General features: G+C 39.7%; 1 protein-coding gene across 1 annotated transcript in view; it reads left to right on the top strand.

Moving 5' to 3' along the window:
- The window catches only part of ank1a (ankyrin 1, erythrocytic a), a 239,117-nt gene extending 226,619 nt beyond the window's left edge, over positions 1-12,498 (top strand). The window contains exons 43-46 of the mRNA XM_041788242.1: positions 1,423-1,506; positions 1,835-1,987; positions 5,372-5,457; positions 11,564-12,498. Coding sequence (XP_041644176.1) covers positions 1,423-1,506; positions 1,835-1,987; positions 5,372-5,443 — 309 coding nt within the window. The 3' untranslated portion in view covers positions 5,444-5,457; positions 11,564-12,498. The remainder of the gene's footprint in view (positions 1-1,422; positions 1,507-1,834; positions 1,988-5,371; positions 5,458-11,563) is intronic.
- Positions 12,499-22,010: the final 9,512 nt, after the last annotated feature.

A 22,010-nucleotide genomic window follows, 5' to 3' on the forward strand; every position in this document is an offset into this window, starting at 1 on the left:
TTTATGTCACTGTTTTTGCTCTATGAGGCTTTATCTTTCAGTGTTTACTTTTAAACTTGTCTTGTACTTTCAAGAAATTTCTTGAACAAGCTTTTTTTTCCTTTTTGTCCAAATCAGAATTCTAATCAGGTAAGTTTCCAATGACGGATTCTGACTTGTTTGAAGCAAAAAAAGGAAATCTAAAGATAAAAAATATGTGCCCCTGGCCTGTCCACAATCCCCCCAAAGAATCTGAACCCCCCCCCCAATCTTTCAGAAAATGTTTGCTGAAACAAGCCGTTCTCAGATTTTCCCCTCATGATGTCATGTGGAGAGTTAGCCCCGCCCCCAGGTTCGGTTGGTCTACCCCACTTGGAAGAAAGCGCTGCCCTCCTCTCCTGATCCTCCTCTCCAGCTGACAGGAGGATCAGGAGAGCCACATCCATTTCCTGAGAGGGAGTCAGGGGGCCGGGTCAGACAGCTTATTAACATTCAAAGCCACAGACACAGAAACAGCTCATTCAGAGCAGGGCTGAAACAGAGCGGTTTATAGACACGCAAAAATCCAGTACTGGAATGTTTTTTCAGCAATAAATTTCACAGGCTTGTTTTGGGGACCTCTGAGACCAGAATAAACTTGTGTTAAAGGGGTAGAATATGTGACCTTTAACATATATGTGCTATTGAATTATTGCCAGAGCCTCTTTGGAGCTTGACCTCTACAAGGACATGATTGAAGGGTGTCTGCCCCAGGCGCAGCAAGATCTTGGTTTGACTTGGCACAATAGTCAAGCATGTTAACGGGCACGTCTCGGGCTGATGACGGGTCATTATGAGTGGATGGCTTTGAATGGCTGCACTTCAGTACGTATTGTTTTTTGAAAGCACAATTTAGTTTTGCTGTCCACTAACATCATGCTGCTGTCCCAAGGTATTTCAAATTTTGCTTCAGTGGTTGCCACTTGAACACGTCTGGAAGACATCACAGCAGCATGACTGAAGGCAAGGCTGGCATGTTCTGGCCCTGCTCTCGAACAGGAACATTCTGGACAGAGCTCAGGGTATGCCTAGCACGTCCAAACTAGGAATGGAAAAGTAAATCAGCATGGTTTGGATTGCATCAGCATGGCCAAAGGTCATAGGGAAAAAGCCTCAAGAGGGGAAAAAATCCACAAGTTGTGAAAATTAACATATATAAGATTTTACGAGGGTGCAGTGCAGTAGCCATGCAGATATGTGCACCACTAAGGTTGACCGCAGCTGTCTGAGAGTAAAAATTGCACACCCTGTGCTGAATGAGTTTGTTTGATCTTAACAAGCTATAGGGGAAAACTTGTTGCATAATCTCATTTTAAAAGTTTTGGATCAAGAACATCCAGTGAGACCAGCTAAGTTATGGATCTTTTCCCTGAAGTCTAAAATGTGTTTGTTTTCTGACCACAGGGCGATGAGGTTGAAGATCTTCCTGGGGAGCAAGTAAGCGAGGAACAATTCACAGATGAACACGGAAACATCATCACAAAAAAGGTCAGACATTTTAACTTTTTAAAAACATCATTCCTGTTCTGATTGTCTTAAGTGTCACAAACCTTCTCAGTGTCTCAACAGAATGATTATAAACATATAATCATTTTTAAGTTTTTAGTGTTCATTTTCTACAACAGAGCACTTTGGATACACAGCATGTGCCCAAACATTCATAGATTTAATTTATTTTAATTTCAAAGACGATGTATGTTTTTGCTCCATGACTATTTTTTATATTTCACCATCTCTTGTCTTTCCACTGCCTTATTTTCCACTCTCTACTTCCATCCATCACTCTCTCCCACCCTCCTGTGTGCGTCTGTGATAGATTGTGCGTAAGGTTGTGCGCAGAGGGAAGGGTTCAGGTGAGGAGGGGGTTCAGGAGATGAGCGTGGAGGGGTCTCTGCAGGACGCCAACGAGCTGGAGGTTGATGCTGAACAGTTCATTAACTACGCCATCCTGGGCCGGGACAGCAGCAAGGTGGGCTTCTGATCCGCAGCAGCTCTCTTTGGGGCAATGCAACACCCAAGGGTCAGCGTTATTGTTACCAGAGGGTGAAGGGAGCACTTATGGACTGAATCAGATCAGATGAAACAGCTGAGCAGCAGCTGATGAGAGTGTGCTTGATTTAGATCCATGTTGATGACAGTTTACATCAAAACAGGGGACTCCAAGCTTCAAAGTCATGTCTTTTGATGGTCTCAAATCTTAACCTGCATGAGTCTCAGTGTGATAGATTGTGTGTCCTTAAAGTCTTCAAAGTCTTAAGCGACTATTGTGAATGGGTCTACCACAAGCCAAGATTAAGACTTTAGTAAATTGACTGTATATAAAGATGGACTATGTCACTGTAATTCTTCCATTTGAACAAAAATGAAGCCAAAATGGAACATGACATGCCAGAGAGACTGTTTCATATATCCATTACATAGGATATATTTCACATTCATCTAAGTGATTGGGAAGTTTTTAAAAGCTTCTCAGAAGGTTATTGGACAAATTTTCGGACTGTCACATTAATTACAGACCAAACACAGCAACAAGACAAAATGAAGTATTAGGCAGGCACAGCACTGTTTACCTGAGCTTGACAGACAGGTGCTGTTGTAGTTTCTACACACTGGAGCTTGTCGGTTGATAAAACTCAAGCAGAGGTCAGGCGGGAGAAGTGCAAAAGCATTTCTCTGCTAAGAGAAATCTTTCAGTATGGCTTTTTGCTCTTGTTTTAATAAAGAAATGTGGCCCCGTTCTAATAAAACTAATAGCTACACTGGCAGTAGCCATCGTATGTACAATACAACTAAACCCCACCTCTAGCTACCGCCTCATTCCTCTCAAATGACTCTGATTGGTCTGTTTTCAGACTTAACACAATCATTTTAGATTGGAGCTTTGCAAGGGGGATTTGTCCTCGGTGACAAGAGCTGACACGTTGCACTGCTCCAGTTAACACAACAACGTTTTCGAGTGAAAACGCAAAAGTTTTGTAACGTTTTGGCTGTCCGTTTACACGGCAACTGCGTTTTGGTGCCTGAAAACGGAACTTTTTGGAAACGGGCTCGAGAGTGGACATGTTTCAAAACACCCCCGTCTCCGTCTCCATGGAAACAAGGAAACCAGCACTTTCTGAAAATGGACATGCGCATTGCTGCTGCAGTAAATATCCACGCACGAGTAGGATCAGTGGAGACGTATTTCGTGCCTGCACCAGATTCTGACTAAACCCATATGCCATTGAAGGGCGTATGGGTCAAGTCAGAATCTGGTGCAGGCACGAAAATCACACTGCCATCTACTGGCCTGGCATGTATACTACATCGTTTTTGGTGTTTCCCGCAGTCTCGTGTGAACGGAGATCATTTTGAAAACATTGCCATCTGAACGTGGAACTTTTTGGATACAAAAATGGAAAACGAAGCAAAACATTGTCGTGTAGATGAGGCCTTAGTGAGGTCATGCCCGTCCTTTACAGCAAATCATTTACTCCTCGCTTTCCCAGGTTTCCTGCTCTATCCACCATCCTATCAAAAGCCAAAAAAATAATATCTGAAAATGAACACTTGTAATTAAAAAGCATAACAAATAACTATAAAGACAATGTTTGAGTAAAATTTATGTAATGTGTAATTTAACTTTCTTATATGATTGATGTCTCATCTGTTAACATGGAGGAGGCAGAGCTTATGACCCATACTGCAATCAGTCACTCAAGGGAGCCCCAAGTGTTTTTGGTTTCACTTTTGTGGAGCTTTTGTGACGTCCATCTTTCTTTACAGTCTATGGCTGTGTCTGAAACCACATGTTTCCACATTTTTTGTACTAAATGTGACGTCACGTTGAGTATGTTTTGAATCGAATACAATTTTGTGAGCATTTTATAACTGACATTAGAAACCCAGCGCTGCAGCCTCTCAAATCTCAGCCAGGAATGATAAAGACAATCAAATAGAAACAATGGATCAAGATACAGAGACTCATGCTAAATTCAGGAGTTTCCCAAATACTCGAATCTTCGTAGCAACAGAACCTTTGTTTACCAAATGAACATAATACACACTAGATAGTTATTGATGGAGACAGTTGGGGGACCTCTCTAATATTCCCACTAAAAACTACATCCTTGTGAATGCCAAAAATTCCTGGATGTTTAACAGATTGGCCAGAATTTCTAACTATGAAAAATGGTGCACAATGATGGCTAGAGCTATTCCACAAATAAACATAAAAGTAGCTGAACTGTGATGAGTTTTACATGGTATTTAATGAATATCAAACTATGTAGCTGCCAACGTAGTTTGTTGCTCCAGAATTCTCTCTGTGCACCTACAGACATGCTAACTGGTTACTAACTTAGCCAACAAAGTTTGGACTGGAAATATTTTAACAATAAAGGTCATGTGATGCAGAGATGCTTTTAAGTGTGTTGGAAAGGCACACAAACTGTTAGCATACAGAGTGCTGTATAGATGTTAGAGTATGTCGTAGTTGTATGTGGTTTCAGACACAGCCTATGGTGTTAGTTAAATGTTGGATCGTGATGTTCTGTCACTTTAACATCCACCCAAGTATTCTTGTCTCGTGTTCATCTTCTGCATGTAAGAGGAACAAAGAGCCCACTTTGCTCTGTTGCTGTTACGTTCACCTGCCTGATCAGGTGTCATCATTTTAGTCATCGCTTCACTTCCACCTCCTGTGTTTGTTTCTTGCGCCTCAGTGATTGAATGACTTGATTGTGGCTCCTTTAAGTGGCGTTATTTCCCATTTTGTCCCTCACTACTCTGTCCTTTTTTGCCTTCATTAAAGTTTTTAGCCCTTAAACTGTGACCGTGTGCTGTATCACTCAAACGTGAGACTCTGAAGTGGAGCTGAGTCAAATATTATTTACAGACTTAATTTATGTTTACTGAACCTGTAAGAAGAAGTGATGAAGGTTAACTGCATCCAGACATTTCTGTCTTATGTCGTCAAATTTTTCCTCTTTACAAGATTTCAGAAAATGTGTTTGCAAATATTATTTGACACAGATTTACGCTGAGATTGTAGATGTTTCTGATGCCCTCTTATCTTCAACTGTCTTTCCACCCATCACTTCTGTCCTTGCTTGATTGTTTATACATAATTTCTTTCCCTCTTTTCTCCCCTCTTTCCTCTTCCCTTAATTATTGTCTCTCTCTTCTCTATCCCATCGTGGCACTGTCCTTACTCTTACTGTTGTGCCATTTCTGTTCATTCTTTTTCTTCCTTCATTTCTCCCTCCCCGACTAACATCCCCCGACCTTTTGATCTGCCCCTTCCATCCCACCTCTTCTCGACCCTCGCTCCTCGTCTGCCGCCAACCCCTCCTCCCTCCCTTCCCCGATGTAGCCCGATTCTGTGGATGTGAAGAAAGGTGCTCAGATAGTGAAATGTGCCAGTCTGCGGAGAGTTAAGCAATGAGGCAGACCCCGCAGGTACGGGACTGACCCACAGTGCCTCGTCTGACCTGTGGGCTAGACCATTTAATCCAGTCTCTCTGGATTAAATGCATCTGAATGTACCTTTAATTCAGTACTAATGACATGTAATGTGATGCTGGCACAGCAAAAAGTAAATAAAAACAATTGAACTGTGTAAACAGAGCTGATAGTATCATAGAAAGTTTCTGTGAGTAGTGAAGCAGCTTAAATGGAGTAAAACATGCAAATAGATCTAATGTGAAACTAACAGAAGGCCTGAGAGGACATGCATCCATAGTTTTTTTTGTGTTAAGTTATTTTTGTCTTTTTTCTCAGGACTTTAATTTATCTTAGATTACAGAGTTGGTTTAGTTATGATAATAACAGAAAACAACTGAAATTCCTCATTATCATGGGGAAACCTGCATGAGTTAATGACATTACGATCTGAAGAAAACAGCCTAAATTTGTTCATGAAGCCAGTGCAGAAGTGCAAAAGAATGCAGTTCTTGGGTTGTCCACTAGAGGCTAACTGCAGAGGCAACAGAAGTCACACACACACCCAATGTTAAAAAGCCCATCTTTATAATAATAACATGTTTACAATCTTGTTATAAAGATAAAACTGTTTTATCTAAATAGTTCACGTTTTTATGAGCACACACTGTACATGAGCGAATTTTTTTATTTGTCTGTTTTGATTTAACACTCTGAGACTGATTTTGCTGTATATGACAAGAAGTGACACAGGTTATTTAAAGTTAAATAATGTTTGAGCCATAAATTGTAGTCACTAATGACACTAGCCATGCTTGTTTGCCCTTACAGAAAGTTCTCTAGCAACTCTGGAACTTGGATGTCTTTGCGTGTCTTTAAAGATCAAATCCACACCAGTAACCCTGGTCTTTTTATCTACTTTTAATACAATTTTGATTGTTTCTGGCATTAACTTAGCATTAGCCACCATATTGTTTTCCCACAATGGTTGTCACATGGGCTGTTACAGTCAATGGCAGGCTGTTCTGTCACTGCACATGTCTTTACACTTAGATTTTAGAGTAGATGGCCTGGGTAGCTCATAGTCGAGAGAAAGACAGTCTATGATGTGGCCCTCTGTGTCACTGCAGACAGGATCCGTTTTGACTAATGGCTCAGAAACAGCCAATGCAAGAAAGACTTTTTTGTTAAATGCCACTCTTTTCAAGAGATTTTGTCACAGAATGATTATATTTTCACTTTTCCTAAAATGTGAGAACAATTTTGTGGAATAAAAGTCTTAGCTGTTTTTGTCTGCTGTGTGTTACACAAAAAATCTTTGAGTTCTTAATTCTGTCTAGTTTTTTTCCTTTTGTCTTTATAGTCCAATAACTATTCTAAAATTCAATTGCATTAATTGAGCTTGATTGTGCACCAAAGGGTTGATGTTTACAAGCTTTTTAAGCCAACAAGTTTAGGTGAGACAAAATTGCCAAAAAAAAATTAGCTTATGGCTCAAAGGGTTAAATAATCAGACAATTTTGCATAAATAGAGGAATGGCTGATAAAGCTACAAGCTGATATGGCTCTATAGCTGTGTATCAGGAAGCTTAAGACCTGCTTCAGCTCCACCTTTTTTCTGTTATGAGTTTTTCCTTTGAGTTAGTTTGAGACAGCAGCTGTCAGAGATTCGCTTCAGTAGCACCACCCAGACTTCATCTAAAGACGTAAAAAAATCCTGTCAAGCTAAGCAGCAGTTCTAGGCCTGGAAATTGTTCCCTCAAGAAGATAAGTCAGCTCAATCTTTCAGCTGCCATTGTTGGCAACAAAGTTGCTATCATAAGTACTACCGCTTTGTGATTTTGATTGGTTGGTTAGGGAGACGACACTGGCTAGCGAGACGGTACTCAAAAAAGTTGAACTGTTTTCAACTGACAGTGTATCCTAACTGTGTGAGATGCCCAGAGTGTCAGCCACAAAATCTGCATGATTACATTGATTCCTTTCAAAATATCCAGACAGCCTGTGAGCTATGAAGCATGATGCAGCGCAGTGTTAAAGTTGACAGCTATTTTTGATTTTAGTCTCAGTCATAGTCAACGAAAAACTCAAGAACATTTTGAACTAGTTTTAGTCCATAAAAAGTCCTCACATTTTAGTCTTAACACTTAGTCCAGGCATTTATCCTCTTGCCTAAATCTGGTCCCAGACCATGGTAGCATGGTCTATGTACTCTGCCAAACCTGGGATCCTTGCTTTCTACAGCTGAGAGGCAGAAGACATACAGATGTATTGTATTTTGACAGATTTACCCACAATGGAGAAATATCACAGCTTTTGAGTGTCCATCAAAAACTAAATAACATTTTAATCTTGTTTTAGTCATCTTGATGAAAACTAAATGTACTTTTTGTCAGTTTTCGTCATCAAAGGTCTATTTTTGGCTAGTCTTACATGTCATGTAAGATGTCATGGAAAAAAGGCCAGTCATAGTTTTAATCGACAGAATTAACACTGATGCGGCGGGCCTTTTTTCCCTGTTCCTTTTTTCCCCATTTTCACTTAACATGGACAAGGAAGGAAATAGCAGAAAGATGACAAGTCATCAGGAGTGTCAGCAGGAAGATTTCCTTTACTTTCCTTACTGAACAGAGCTTGTTAGCTTGTTTTACAATGTGGAGACAGTTATACATTGGTAATATCTATATCTATGATTGAAATGTTTTGATCTGACCTTTGCCAACAAAAAGGCAAAACTCTGCAGCTCACAACTGTTAAAGGTTCAACAATACTTGCATTTCTCCACATTCAAAGTAAAAACACCAGATATCTTTTTATACATGAGGAATTCTCAAATATACAATCAAATTTTTAACAGATGCAGAGAGGACACCAAGTGTGCAATGCAATGTCCAACACTCATGGCCTGTTAGGAGAGTATGTGAGAGCGCCGTGAATGCAGGGACAAAAAAAACAGCTGACATTTTGTTTTAAAAATTAGTGCTAGTGCCAAAAAACAATGAAATGGACCCTGGCCCTGAAATTTATGTAATGGGTGTAAATTGTTAAATGGATGCCTGTCCTCTTAGGGCTTCTGTAGAAATTTACAGTAATGCCTCATTATGTTAGCTTTTCCCTCATGAGTTTAGAAGTCACGTATTTGTTTGTATTGATTGTTACAACCTGAACTTAAAACAACAAGAACAATTGTACTTGGAAAATGCTTAATCTTTGGAGTTATGTTTTTGAAAGTATGGAGCACAGATTAGTAGTTTAAATTATTTTGCATTAACATTGTCATTTTTTAAGTTCTCTATGGTACCACATTTCAAAAATATACAATTCTCATATTTTTTATTAATGATAGTAATAAAGAAAACAATGAAACTTTAAATGAAATACATATTTTTGTCATATTTACAACCTGAAGCTGCTACAAGCAAAAAGAGAGCAATGTGTCAGTTGTACAAATGAAATGTTCTCATTAAATTGTGTAATTTATATGATGTGTCTGAATTGGCCAGCAGTTTCTGGTAATAAAAATGAGAGAAATCACCCAACATGCAGTCCCCAGGGCTTATATTTTTGTTGCCATGTTTCAAAACAGTATCATTTGATTTTTATAACTATGGTAAAAGTTTAAAGTCTGATATCATGACAACTTTGGTTTGATTTTTCAAGAACTCTCAACAATAAGTAACTTATCAATGTTTCTGTGCTCTGAATTTTCCCATTGCACTCTCAGAGTTTATTACAAAGACTTAGAATCTTTATTGCCCTAGTTTATCAGGCCAGTTTATTTCTTGGTGCATGTTTTACAAGCTGGAAAAAGGTTGGCGCAGTGTGCACTCGGCAAAGCGAGCCTCTGAAAATGATCTTGTAATGTGACAGCTCTCAGGGTCAAAGCTGTAAGGCCAGTTGTCCTGTTAACTGCCATGTGGAGCCACTGTAGTGTGTGTTGTGTGTGCGAGTGTTTGTGAGAGGTTTGCCCTTTCTAACGTAAAGGCCACGACATTCCTGAGATTATTGATATTTCATGCAGCTCACCACTGAATGTTAAACCACTTCTGCCAACCGGTTTTTGCTTGAAGGCTTCTGCAGAACTAAATTACTGAATATTCTCACAGAAAGCTGCACTGGCTGATTAAAACACACGATGACTTTGAGTTAGAGATGCACCAACTGTGAAAATCAGGACTAATACCCACACCAATGTTCAGAATCACTGATACAGTATTTTTCTTGTTCTAGTAATTCTTTGTCTGCTTTTAAAACTCAAATTCCCAAAAAGTTGGGCCTGCAAATGTAAATAAAACAGAAGCAGTGATTTGAAAATCTCATAAACCTATATTTTATTCACAATTGAACATAAACAACATATCAGATGCTAAAGCTGACACATTGTACCATTTTGTTAAAAATACTGCATCATTTTGAATTTGATGGCAGCAACACATCTCAAAAAAGTGGGGACAGAGTGACAAAAGGCTAATGAAAAACAGCTGAAGAAGCATTTTGCAACAAGTTAGTTTAATTGGCAACAGATTGGTAACATGACTGGATATAAAGGGCACATTTAAGAGAGACTTAGTCTCTCATGGGTTCACCAACCTGTGAAAAACTGTGTCTACAGACAGTGGAACAATTTCAGAGAATCTAGAGAAATCTCTGTGTGCAAGGGACAAGGCCAAACGTCAATATTTGCTGCTTCTGATCTGTATTGGAATGTGGAAATCACTGCATGGGCTCAGGAACAGTTCCAGAAATCATTGTCTGTCAACACAGATTGCTCTGCCATCCACAAATGCTAGTTAAAGCTAGATCATGCAAAGAAGACGACATATGTGAACATAATCCCTAACACAGCCTTCTTCTCTGGGCTCATTTAAAATCGACAAAATGGCAGTAAAATGGAAAACTGTTCTGTGGTCAGATTAATCAAAATGTGATTTTTTTTTTTTTGGAAACCAGAGACACAGTGTCCCTTGGACTAAAGAGGAGAGGGACCATGCAGCTTGTTATCACACAGACAAAGTCTGCATCTCTGATGGTACAGGGTTGCATTAATGCCTATGACGTGGGCAGCTTACACATCTGGAAAGGAACTATCAATGCTAAAAAGAATGTCAGAGCAACATATGCATCAACACGTCTCTTTCAGGGAAGACCTTTTATCAGCAAGGCAGTAGAGTGTAAGGTGCTGAACTGTCCTGCCTGCTGTCCAAACCTTTTACCTATAAAAACATTTGGGGCAAACAAAAAAATACAGCAAAAAAGACCCAGGACTGTTGAGCAGACAAGAAAAACTCCAGCATCTGGTCTCTTCACTTCCAAGAAGTATACAGACTGTTGTTAAACTAGGGGATGTTACACAATGCTGGACATGGCCCTGTCCCAACTATTTTGAGTTGCTTCAAAGTTTTGCTTCCATCAGATTCTAAATGAGCTAATATTTTCATTAAATGGCAAATTGTCTCAGTTTCATCTGATATTTTGTTTTTGTTCTATTGTGAATAAAATATGGGTTTATGAGATTTGAAAATAATTGCATTCTGTGTTTATTTATATTTTACACAGTGCCCCAACTTTTTTGGAATTGGGTTTGCAGAATGAGCTTCGAGGTTTGAATTAATTCAATTGCTGCCAGACATTTCTTCTCTTGAAAGAACTGACTTGAACGACTTGGCAGTTGTTTATGGGCTTTAACCAAAGGCCACACACCTGCCTAGATACGTAATAAATCCCTGCAAGTGTTTAGTTATTACATTTAAGGTAGATTTGTTATTACATCTGCAGTAGGCTACTGCTAATACGCTTGTGGGAGATGTATTATGACATTAAAAGCTCCAGATTTGTGCTACACGTGTGGTTAATTATGTTTGCCGCATTATTTGCAGATGAGCCAGTGTTTGTCAGCAACGTTCACCTAATACATTGGTGCATTTCTACTAAGGTCACTTTTATAGTTAGTTAAAATGACCTCAGTTTAAAGCAGTTTACACATGTCTTACTAAATTTCAAACATGTTTGCACTGATTTACTGCCGCTTGCATGGCACATGCTCTGTTTTTCCTGGTAAGTTTTTTACCCAAGTCAAATTTAATAAGAGTTTGTCCTTAATTTATGTCTTCTTTTCTCTCCACAGAGCTCTCCACAGGATTCAACCCCCTCACCAAAACCATCGTACATGGACACATGACCAGCAGCAGCTGACCGGAGGAAGGACACACACAAAAAGGCAGACAGACAGGAATGACGGGGCGAGAGACACCGATGACAACCACGGCGACTCTGCCGACTATCAGCACGCACCGGAAGAGAAGGACACAGATTAACCTGTAGTTTTTATTAACTTTTTTTTTTTTTTTAAAGAAACCGTGGGAAAAAAAACATCTACTAGGCTAGAAGCATGATTTCGTATAAAAGAAAAACCAAACATGAACAAAAAAACTAGCAACCAAAACGTGCTTCCTGTTATCTGTATCAGCATGAGTGACTGCTGCCGCATGGCCTGTCTTTAACTACAAATACTGAGGGAATAAGAGGGAGGGGAGGGGAGGGGCGGGGGGGAACACTGCTGTGTGGGACAGGCATGCAATATGGGGTGTTGTCAATCACGCGCCCTGTTTTCGTATTCAACCGGGGAAGTTTATCAGTCAAAAAAGGGGAGACATAAACACTGAGAAATACATCATCTCTAGGCAACAAGTTACCCTCCTCCTCCCCGTCAAATCGTCCAGCTAAGAGCATCACAAAGTCGTTTTAAACCCGTCAGTAAAGCTACAACTATCACCCAACGATATCGGTGTTGTACATAATATTGTATGCACTACAATGCTCTACGTGACTGTGTGTTACGTGTGTTGTTTTTGTTCTCAGATCCCTATGCGATGCCACTGATGCTGCTGTTTCAGGTTACATAAGAACCCCCTCCCCGTTTTTCTCCTTTGGTTTGTTCGGTCTGAGCCTATATATTATTCTATATATCTTGAGATCATTGTGGGTACAAGAACATACAAATGTTGTGTCGCTCTGCCTGTTTTTAAACGTCCGATCTTTGTGTGTCGGGTTGTTTGTTTCTTTGTGCTTTTCATGTGCTTCCACTTTTTTGCTTTGGACATGTTAGCGAGAAGACACACGTTGGTTTGTTTACTGTACTGTGGGTTTTTTTTTTGTTTTGTTTTGTTTTTTGGTTTTTTTTAGCTTTGGGAGGCAGGTTTCTGCAGTGAATCTGCCTCTCCGATGTTCCCTCAGAGTAGTTTGCCTTGTGTGGATGGTGACAGTAAGACACATGCAGTGGTGGACAGTAACAAAGTACATTTACTTGAGTTCATTTTTGAGTATCTCTGCGTTACTTGAGCATTATTTTGGGGGAAACTTATTACTTTTACTCCACTACACTTGAAAGGCAGATATCACACTTCTTAAATCAGTACATTTCTATGAATGTTGTCATTACTTTTAACTTCTGCTTATAGGTCTACAAATCGGATCCAACAAACACAACGAACTGTTTGTGTAGCTCTGCAAGTGGTTTGCCTAAAGCCTGGTATACACTGTGCAATTTTGGGCTGTCCCAGATGAAAGATGACAGATCGTGGTGATACCTTTGGTCGTGGCTCTAAAACAGGGGTTGACAGACAGCAGTTATCGTGGCAACCAAAGATAGCTTGGGGTACAATGTGACTGATGCTACGACCTACATCGACTAACCAACCAATAGGAATGCAGGAAGAAATGACGTAAGGGTTAACACCACACTGGCCAAAGAAACAAACAAGTTAGCATTAGAATGGCCAAAAAGCAGACGCTTGTGGGATTTGAACAAGGAGGAAAATCTTGATCTCAGATATTTTTCTAAAAATATGAATGCTACAAGAGCTTTGTTGTTGCTTGCTTTATTATTTATCAAGGCCGTGTAGATGGATGATGCACACTGATGCCATTTATTTCTTGCGTATTGGCATATGTCTTACGTGCAATTCAGCGGCGTTTAGTGGAAGTTGTCATCGTACAGTCTGAACATATCAGACTCGATACAAGAGCTTCATGTTGCAAAGCGTAGCATGCAACAAACTTATAAGATTGCTAAAAGCGCACAGTCTGTAGTAGGCTTAAAGCTGAGGTCAGACTACTTCATCTTTGTCTGTTACGATGGTCACTGTGTCAGATAAGGCAGTCATGAAGCATGAATTTGTGTTGTGACTTGACTACATGGTGGTACCCATCAATCATCACAACCAACACGATGGCATTGGAAGGAGGAGCTGTGCTAGACGACACGTGGAAAGAAGACCAAACAAACATACATCTACTCCATTTCATCTATTTAAACATTACGAGGAATGTCACACTTGCATGGATAATGCTAACAGCAGTCACTCACCTGGTTACTGAAGTACATCTGTTATTTCTCACCAACATTTCTCTTTTTCCGTCTATCATGGTCATTCCGTGACATCATAAAAGCAGGAATGTTTTTGTCAGACCTCGGTAAACTTTTCCTCTGTCTCATCGCTCCATCTCACAGCATTACCTTCATCACTCTTCTTTTACTCTACCATTTGGTTTGTTTACATTCATGCATGCAGAGCACGCTGTGCTCTTAGTAGTCAACTTCACTGGCATGACAGAAAAAAATCAAACATGCTAGACTTTGCTAGATGTGGCCTTGATTTGTTTCCTTTGACACATAACCTGGCATCCTGGATATCCATTGCATAAGACAAATTTCACATCCTGTTGGGGAAGGGCATAACCTTTTTTGATTACATTTGGAGGGTGACTGGATGAGTTTTCTGCCAGTCAGAGCAACAAAACGTGGTGTAGTAGATGTGCACCACCACTGAGAAATAAACTACATAACCCAAGCTAAACAAACAGCCATTGCCATGTCAGTACATAAATTTCGTGATCAGGAGAACAACAAAAGCATCTTTTTCACCAAGAAAAGCTTTTATTGTGGTTCTTTGTTCTTCTTTTAAAAAAATGCTCAAATTGCTGCTATAGCTGCATCCACAGCAATAACTTCACTGGCTGCCATGTTTACAGGCTTGCAACTACACCTGGAACTACTTCCTGTTTCTCCTGATATGACACTGATTGGTCCAGACATTATCTGACAAGGAAAAAAGGTTTTAGACTGAAGCCTGGCAAGATGGATCCACCTGAAGACAGACATGAAATCTGACCAATCCATCAGTTTTTCAAGGTTAGATGACACACTACACTAAAATAGTTGGTTTTCAGGGCCAACAGGTCCCAAAACTCTACGAGTGCCAGATTGGGCTATAATCATGCCTAATATGTGTAGTCTGACCTCGGCTAATGTGGCGTCTTCATGCTTGAATGTAGAGAAAACATAGTGCAAACTCAGATCAGGCAGTCTGTTTAGTGGTGGTAATGATGGCTGCAGCAGAGAAAGATGATCGTTCTCCATCTAAGCATCCATGGTCATGTCTTAAAATCATGTCTGATAATTTTACTGCTGAAGTTTCACCTGTAGTGGAGCAATATTTGACTCAAGTAATGAAGTTGTGTACCTGTCCACCACTGGCTACGTGAAAGATGAACCTACTCTACCATCCCACTCCTGCCTTTTCTTGTCCCCAGCGTGCGGTGTGGTCTTAATCAGATGTCTGTCTGAAACAGAAACCCAAATCTTCACCTTAGAACTCACCTGTATCGCCCTACCTCCACCTGCTGCCCCTCCAGTCAGCCTCTCAGAGTAGATGTAGCAGTCCTGACCACCTCCAGCAGGAGGGGCGGGATCTCACCTTCAGCAGCGTCTGATTGACCTCATCATGCAGTCAATGACACCGCCTCACACGAGGTGCTCTTACACACCATCTCACCACCACCAGAAGATGTCACAGCTTTGAAGTAGCTGGTCAAATGTAGCTCTGGTTTGACTGGGCGAAAGATGAGGAAAGCGTGATGTCGAGGACGTGTTGAGCTTGGATGTTTGTCTCCTTGGTAGGAGTGTAGCAAAGACAGTCAGTCACCAATCACTGTGAAGAGAAACTGTAATACTGACCCGCAACTGTGAGCCTGACCCTTCCAGAAGCGTGAATCACTTTTTTGCTTTGTGTCTTTTTTTCCTTCCTTTATGTCTTAAATGTTCTTCAGAAGAAGCAATAACTGCTTACAAAGGAAAGGATTGTTTGTGTGAGTGCGTGATATAAGAGAAACAGGATTTTAGGTTCATGTTTTGACTAAACTCGCAGCTTTAGGCTACTCCTCACTCCACTCAGAAATGATGTCAGTACATAAGTCTCCTGAATTTTACCATGTTAGCTCTTGAGGAAATAAAACATTATGCTGAGATTAGGCAGGTATCTTGTCTGCAAAGCGCCTAATCTGCTTTTGTTTGTCTTCGGGGAATGTTTAGTCATTGATTTTATTTACAACATAAGAAAAAATCCTAACGTATGCGTGTCTGTGCGTGTGATTTTAGCGTCACATTCAGTCCTCGATACTTGGACGTGTCAAACTTGTCACATGAACTAATGTAGAAAATGAAAGAGCAGCTGCTCTCAGACACATGTAAATCTTACTCACATACTTTTTAAAGTTGATTTACCTCAATAAGTGTGCCATCATCACATGATATCAAATACATTTCAAACTTTATGTACGACATTGAATGGTTTCTTATGGAAAATATGTAAGTCACAAAAAACGTTGCAATAATCACTCATCAATAAGTGTTTGTTTAGTCTGGCTTAACAGCCAGAGATGATGAATGTAAGGTCGTGGTAATCTCTAAGTCTTGTTATAAAGTAGTCATCAGTGTTGGCTTTGTACTTTAGTAGATGTTAGGATATTCACTCAACTCAATATCTGCCGTTGAGCGCCATCTCTCATTACAATCATTCATAGAAATCATCAAGAGGAGAGATTTAAAGAGAGAAGCCTCAAAAGGTTTTAGACACTTTAACTAATATCCCTACATCAGATATGATTTGTATTTGATTCTATTTTTATTAACTACCAATGGTAGGATGTCAACAGAGATTACACAGCAGTGTAATGTTATATTAGCCCTTATGTTCGAGCATGCAGCGCTCTCTTCGAGCTCCTGATGCTCGGGTAGATTTTTGAAGCAGAGGATGTTTTTAGTCCACTGCTGATGTCAGCGTTAGAGCGAGGGGGGGTCTGATGAAAAGACTCAGATGGAATCATGGGAAGGCTTGGTGGCTCTGATGGCTAGTCTTTCAAGATGACAAGCATTTTTCCTCAACACAACCAACCCCTAATTTCTGACCCTCCCCCCCTTTTTACCAAAAATAAAGATCGAGCCAGTTCTAAGGCTTCCACATGGTGACGGTTTGAACGCGGTTTTTAAGGAGGAGTCCAGCCGAGTGCACGCAGAGGGAGACGTGGTTTCACCTGAGAAAATTCAGCTCTGCACAGAGGGACGATGAGATGATGCCATGCACCAAGTTCATGCAAAAATATTAACTGTTGCAAAAACTAGAGAACACATGTATATTCCTTTAGAATGGATTGAAGACATTATTAACGCAATAGCATATTACTCAATACTAAGGAATGCAACTGCGCACATGCACAGAAAATGTTTTTAACATAAAAGGCTATATATATATATGAAATATATATAAAAATATATATATATATATTTACTTAGAATGCTATGCACCCTTACTTGTCAACTGGGATTCTAGTTATGTTATGGATGTACTTTTAGCATCATAAAGCTGTAGCTACCAAGAGACTGTTGAGTTCTGGGTAATGCCTGCAACCTGGGGATAAAATAGGGGTCTTGTGGGTATTTTAACCTGTTTTGTTTGCTTTTTTTATTGTTATGGAGAGTCAAACATGAATTTAAAATATAAATGTAAAAGCCTTTTAATCCAATTGAATCGGAAGGACATCTATTGACAATATTCTCTGTACACCAGCTCAACATTTACAAAATTAATAAAGAAATGAAATGTCTTTGTGTATAATGTGTATGCTTTTGTGACAAACACCTGCACCCATCTACCCCAAAAACAAGCTCTATGTCAGTGGTTTTCAAAGTGTGAGGCGGGCCTCCCCTGGGGGGCGCCACAGAGGGGAGGCGTGGAACCATAAACCTATAAAAAGGTGACTTGCTTTGCTAACCTTTGCTGTGCATTGAGCAAAATGGATAGACTTATAGTAACTATAGGGACTATGCTATAGAGCAGCGTTTCCCAACCCTCAACCAAAGAGCCAAATTGTTGAAAAATACCTTTGCAAAAGCCACAATCTTAGAGGTTTAAGTGGCAAAAACAGCTTGAAGTAGCAATGAAAATAGGTTAAAGGTGGAAAAATGGTCAAAAGCTGCAAAAAATGTGTGAAAAGGGGCAAAAATGGGGAGATAAAGTGGGAAAATTTGTCAGAAAGTAGCAGAAATGGGTGAGAGACAAAAAAATGAGTGGAAAGTGACTAAAATGGGCAAAAAGCAGTCAAGAGTGGCAAAAATGGGCAAAAAAGAGGAAACAAGTGGTTTTTAGTGTCAAAAGGTAGCTGAAATGGTTGAAAAGTGACAAAAACATGGTGAAAAAGGCAAAAATGGGATAAAAGTGGCAAAAAGAAGTGGCTAAAATGGGCAAAAACTAGGAAAAAAAGTGATATTTAATGACAAAAGGTAGCTTGAATGGGTGAAAATTGGGAGGGTTAAAAGTGGCAAGAAAATGGGTAAAACATTGCAAAAAAGTGGGAAAGGTCTTATTTAATGGCAAAAGATAGCTTAAATGGGTGAAAAGTGGCAAAAAAATGTGAAAAAGAGCAAAAGGGGATAAAGTGGCAAAAAGAGGTGGCAAAAATGGGCAATAAAAGATGAAACAAGTGGTATTTAATGGCAAAATGTAGTTCAAATGGACAAAAAGTGGCAAAAAAAATGTGAAAAGTGGCAAAAATTGGGAAAAAGTGGCAAAAAGACATTGCAAAAATGAGCCAGAAATTGGGGGGAAAAGGGGATATTTAATGATGAAAGGTAGCTTAAATGGACAAAAAGGTGAAAAAGGGCATAAATGGGATACAAGTGGAAAAAACGAGGGAAAGTGGCAAAAAGAAGTTGTAAAATGGCTGAAAAAAATATGAAAAAGGGGTATTTAATGGCATTATAACTGAATAAGATGGAAAGGCAGATGTTTAAGGACATTTGCAAACCAAAATATCCAAATATATTCATGTTAAAAATGTTTAAAGATTAGACATAAATGTTTGAAATGTTGTTTTTTTGTTTTGTTTTGTTTTGTTTTTTCCAATTTCAATCCTTTTTGTGGGTGGGGGTCCACCGGATGAATAATTTCTTCTTAGGGGACGCTTACTCTCCCACACTTTGATAACCCCTGCTCTATATCATCATAATCATGGCAATAAATGATGCAAGTCTTTACAACTCATACGGGTCACTCAGAAGGTTTTATACTATGTAATGGTATCAAAATCTCATGGTACAATAATACCTGGGTAACAAGTACATGGCATGGTTATTTATTGCAAGATAAAAAACTAATGAAGACTTGGAAAAGGTGATGTAGGCATTTCTTAAACAACAATTGCTCTTTGAATATTACAATATATGCAAAAGAAAGTGCCATAGGTGTGGTCTTCAGTGATATATTCACCAATACACCTTGTGATCTTTTTAGCCCTCACACATGCCGGGGAAGTGGGATTATGAACGCTTCCTCAAAAGTCTCTTTGCTGGATTCTGCTCCTCACTAACCTGACACCCCAGATAGACTGTTTCACATACTGCATGGAAATAATTCACATTCATCCAAGAAACCTCCCATAGAAAGTGTTTGGAAAGGGCAGGACATTTCAAAAAATTCTCTGAAGTTTATTGGAGGAACATTCTGTCTATCACATTTGTGACGGGCCAACCAGAGTGACAAGACAAAATAGGGTTGTGTTCATGCACTTCTGCTGAGCAGACAGGCAGCCGCTGCTGTAGTTGTGAAAGGTAGAACTCTTCTGTGAATAACATCTTCTCTGCTAAGACAAGCTTTGTGACTCTTAGTTCTTGTTTCAAAATGTAGTCCAGATCTGGTTAAACTGCCACTTTCCTAGAGCTACATCAGAGCTAATCACTGCACTAGCAGCCATAGAATACAACCACTGCACAACTAACCACCACCCTGTAAGGATCAGAAACTCATGCCAAAGCAGGGTGGCAGAAGAGCGAAAACATCGTTTCCATCATGAAAGGCTTTAAGTGTTGTTTTTCTCTTTGTTTCATACAGAAATAGGTCCAGTTCTGCCACAATCATCAATATTTCAAGAAATAAAGGCTTGAAATATTTTACTCTATGTGTAATGAGTCTATACTATATATGGGTTTTACTTTCTAAAATGTGGGACAAAAATGTTGAACTTTTTCATGATATTCTAATTTTTTTAAATGTACCTGTAGTTTAAGGATGTTTCAACATGCCGTACAAAAAAACTATTTCGGAAGCAATTAATATGTAATAGCATGAATCTGAATATGAGGGTGCAACAAGCTTTATGCTATAAAGGAGGAGGCTGGGGTGGAGGTCAAGCTTTGCCAGCAGCAGTGTGGTGCATCAGCATTGATGCAAGCAGGGATTAGTGAGAAGTATGTCATATTTAAACTGATACCCATGTTGACACTTCAATTTTTGCATCATGTGAATAAACTCTCTGCTGCAAAAAAAAGAATACATTGAACAGTTTTTTGTTTGTTTGTTTTTTTAAATGTAATTTTGCAATTTTGTAAATTGCAGAAGGCCATACTGTGATTTAATCTCATTTGTGATTAATTGTCCTGCCCCAATTTAGACAAAACTTAAGTGACAGTTTGATATGATTAAATATATGAAGTGCACTAAGACAAACTATAAGATTGCAGGAAATTATAACTTTGCAGAAGCAAATTTAATTTTTTTTTTTTTTTTTTAACTTTATTAAATGGGGCAGACCAGAGCTCTCGCGGGAATCCCAAAAGGCATTACAGGCCTAGAAAAAGTCACTTGAACATATTTGACAAGTTATAGAACTTCTCTGTTGTTGGCCTCATTTATTGTGCTTCTTATGGTGATTTTTTGGCCGCCAATATTCTGGGTAGTCTTCTTGGGACTGTATTTTTCTGTGGCTGCAGCAGCAGTTCTGCCTTGAATTCCAGTTGACCTGACCATTAGTAGCTTCTGCTTTGGCCCTCGGCTGACCAATGGTAGTTTCTGCTTTGGCCCTCGGCTGACCAATGGTAGTTTCTGCTTTGGTCCTCGGCTGACCAATGGTAGTTTCTGCTTTGGTCCTCGGCTGACCAATAGTAGTTTCTGCTTTGGCCCTCAACTGACCAATAGCAGTTTCTGCTGTGGCCATCAGCTGATCAATAGTAGTTTCTGCTTTGGCCCTCAGCTGACCAATGGTAGTTTCTGCTTGGCCCACGGCTAACCGGCAGCAGTTTATGCTGTGGCCCTCGGCTGACCAATAGTAGTTTCTGCTTTGGCCCTCAGCTGACCAATAGCAGTTTCTGCTTTGGCCCTCGGCTGACCAATAGTAGTTTGTTCTTTGGCCCTCGGCTGACCAATAGTAGTTTCTGCTTTGGATCTTAGTTGACCAGCAGCATTTTCTGCTTTGGCCATGAACTGGCCAGCTGATCCTTGTCCAACTGACATTACAGTCTTCTTGGGCTGCCTAAAAACTCTGAAAAGGCATTCAAAAAGAGACAGAAACTTCCCTTTTTTTACTGTCCATATAGCTGCAAGTCTCAGTCCAGCCATGCCAAAGAACGCTGCATAACACAAAGACAAAAATAAGCCATCATTTTTGCCTTTTTCACACAAAAATAAGTTTTCGTGTAGCGCATGTAATAATGGTCTGGCTTTGAGAAGGAGGGTAGACGTGGAAATATGCAGGTAGACGGACGATTCTCTTTTCCCTGATCTCCCTGTCTGTCTCCATTTGCAAAATCATTTTGCTGCAGCAATTTGAGACCTATGGCAAGTGGTTTTAACATTTCACAGTTAAGTCTGGCTATCCGGACTTAACATTGTCGATATCAACAACGTCTTCTGACTAGTCATGATTACATATTGAAAAGTAGGAATTTTAATTCAAGATATCTGTAATTCAATTTTGCCTGGTCAAAAAGAACATTTCAGATATCCTAAAATACATTCTGCCTATCCACAGTTGTCATTTCAGATATCTACAACGTCATTTTGACCAGGCGTAATTACGTCACTTTTGCCATTCATGTGTATGGGGTTTCTCATTACAGATATCTACAACGTCATTTTGGATATCCACAATGTGAATTCCAGATATCTGCAAATGAATTGTAGATATCTGTAATTCCAATTCAATATGTCCTTTTTCCCAGGACATGTCCTGTTTTCACGTCCTGGCCGTTTTTATAAAGGGATGAAAATGTCCTGGTTTTCATTGTTTTTCATTGGGCCATGAAATTGACCGGCACTAGGGCACTCTGCACCTGCGGTGCTGCATGTGACGTACTCCCTGAGAGGCTGCCGTGTGGGCGGCTCTCTTTACGCTCAACGAGCGAGCAGAACTCGCTAAACTAAAGATATAGATATTTTCTGTTAGTTTTTGTACGTTTGTGAGAA

This window comes from Cheilinus undulatus, linkage group 5, assembly GCF_018320785.1.
Source record: "Cheilinus undulatus linkage group 5, ASM1832078v1, whole genome shotgun sequence".
Taxonomy (NCBI): Eukaryota; Metazoa; Chordata; class Actinopteri; order Labriformes; family Labridae; genus Cheilinus; species Cheilinus undulatus.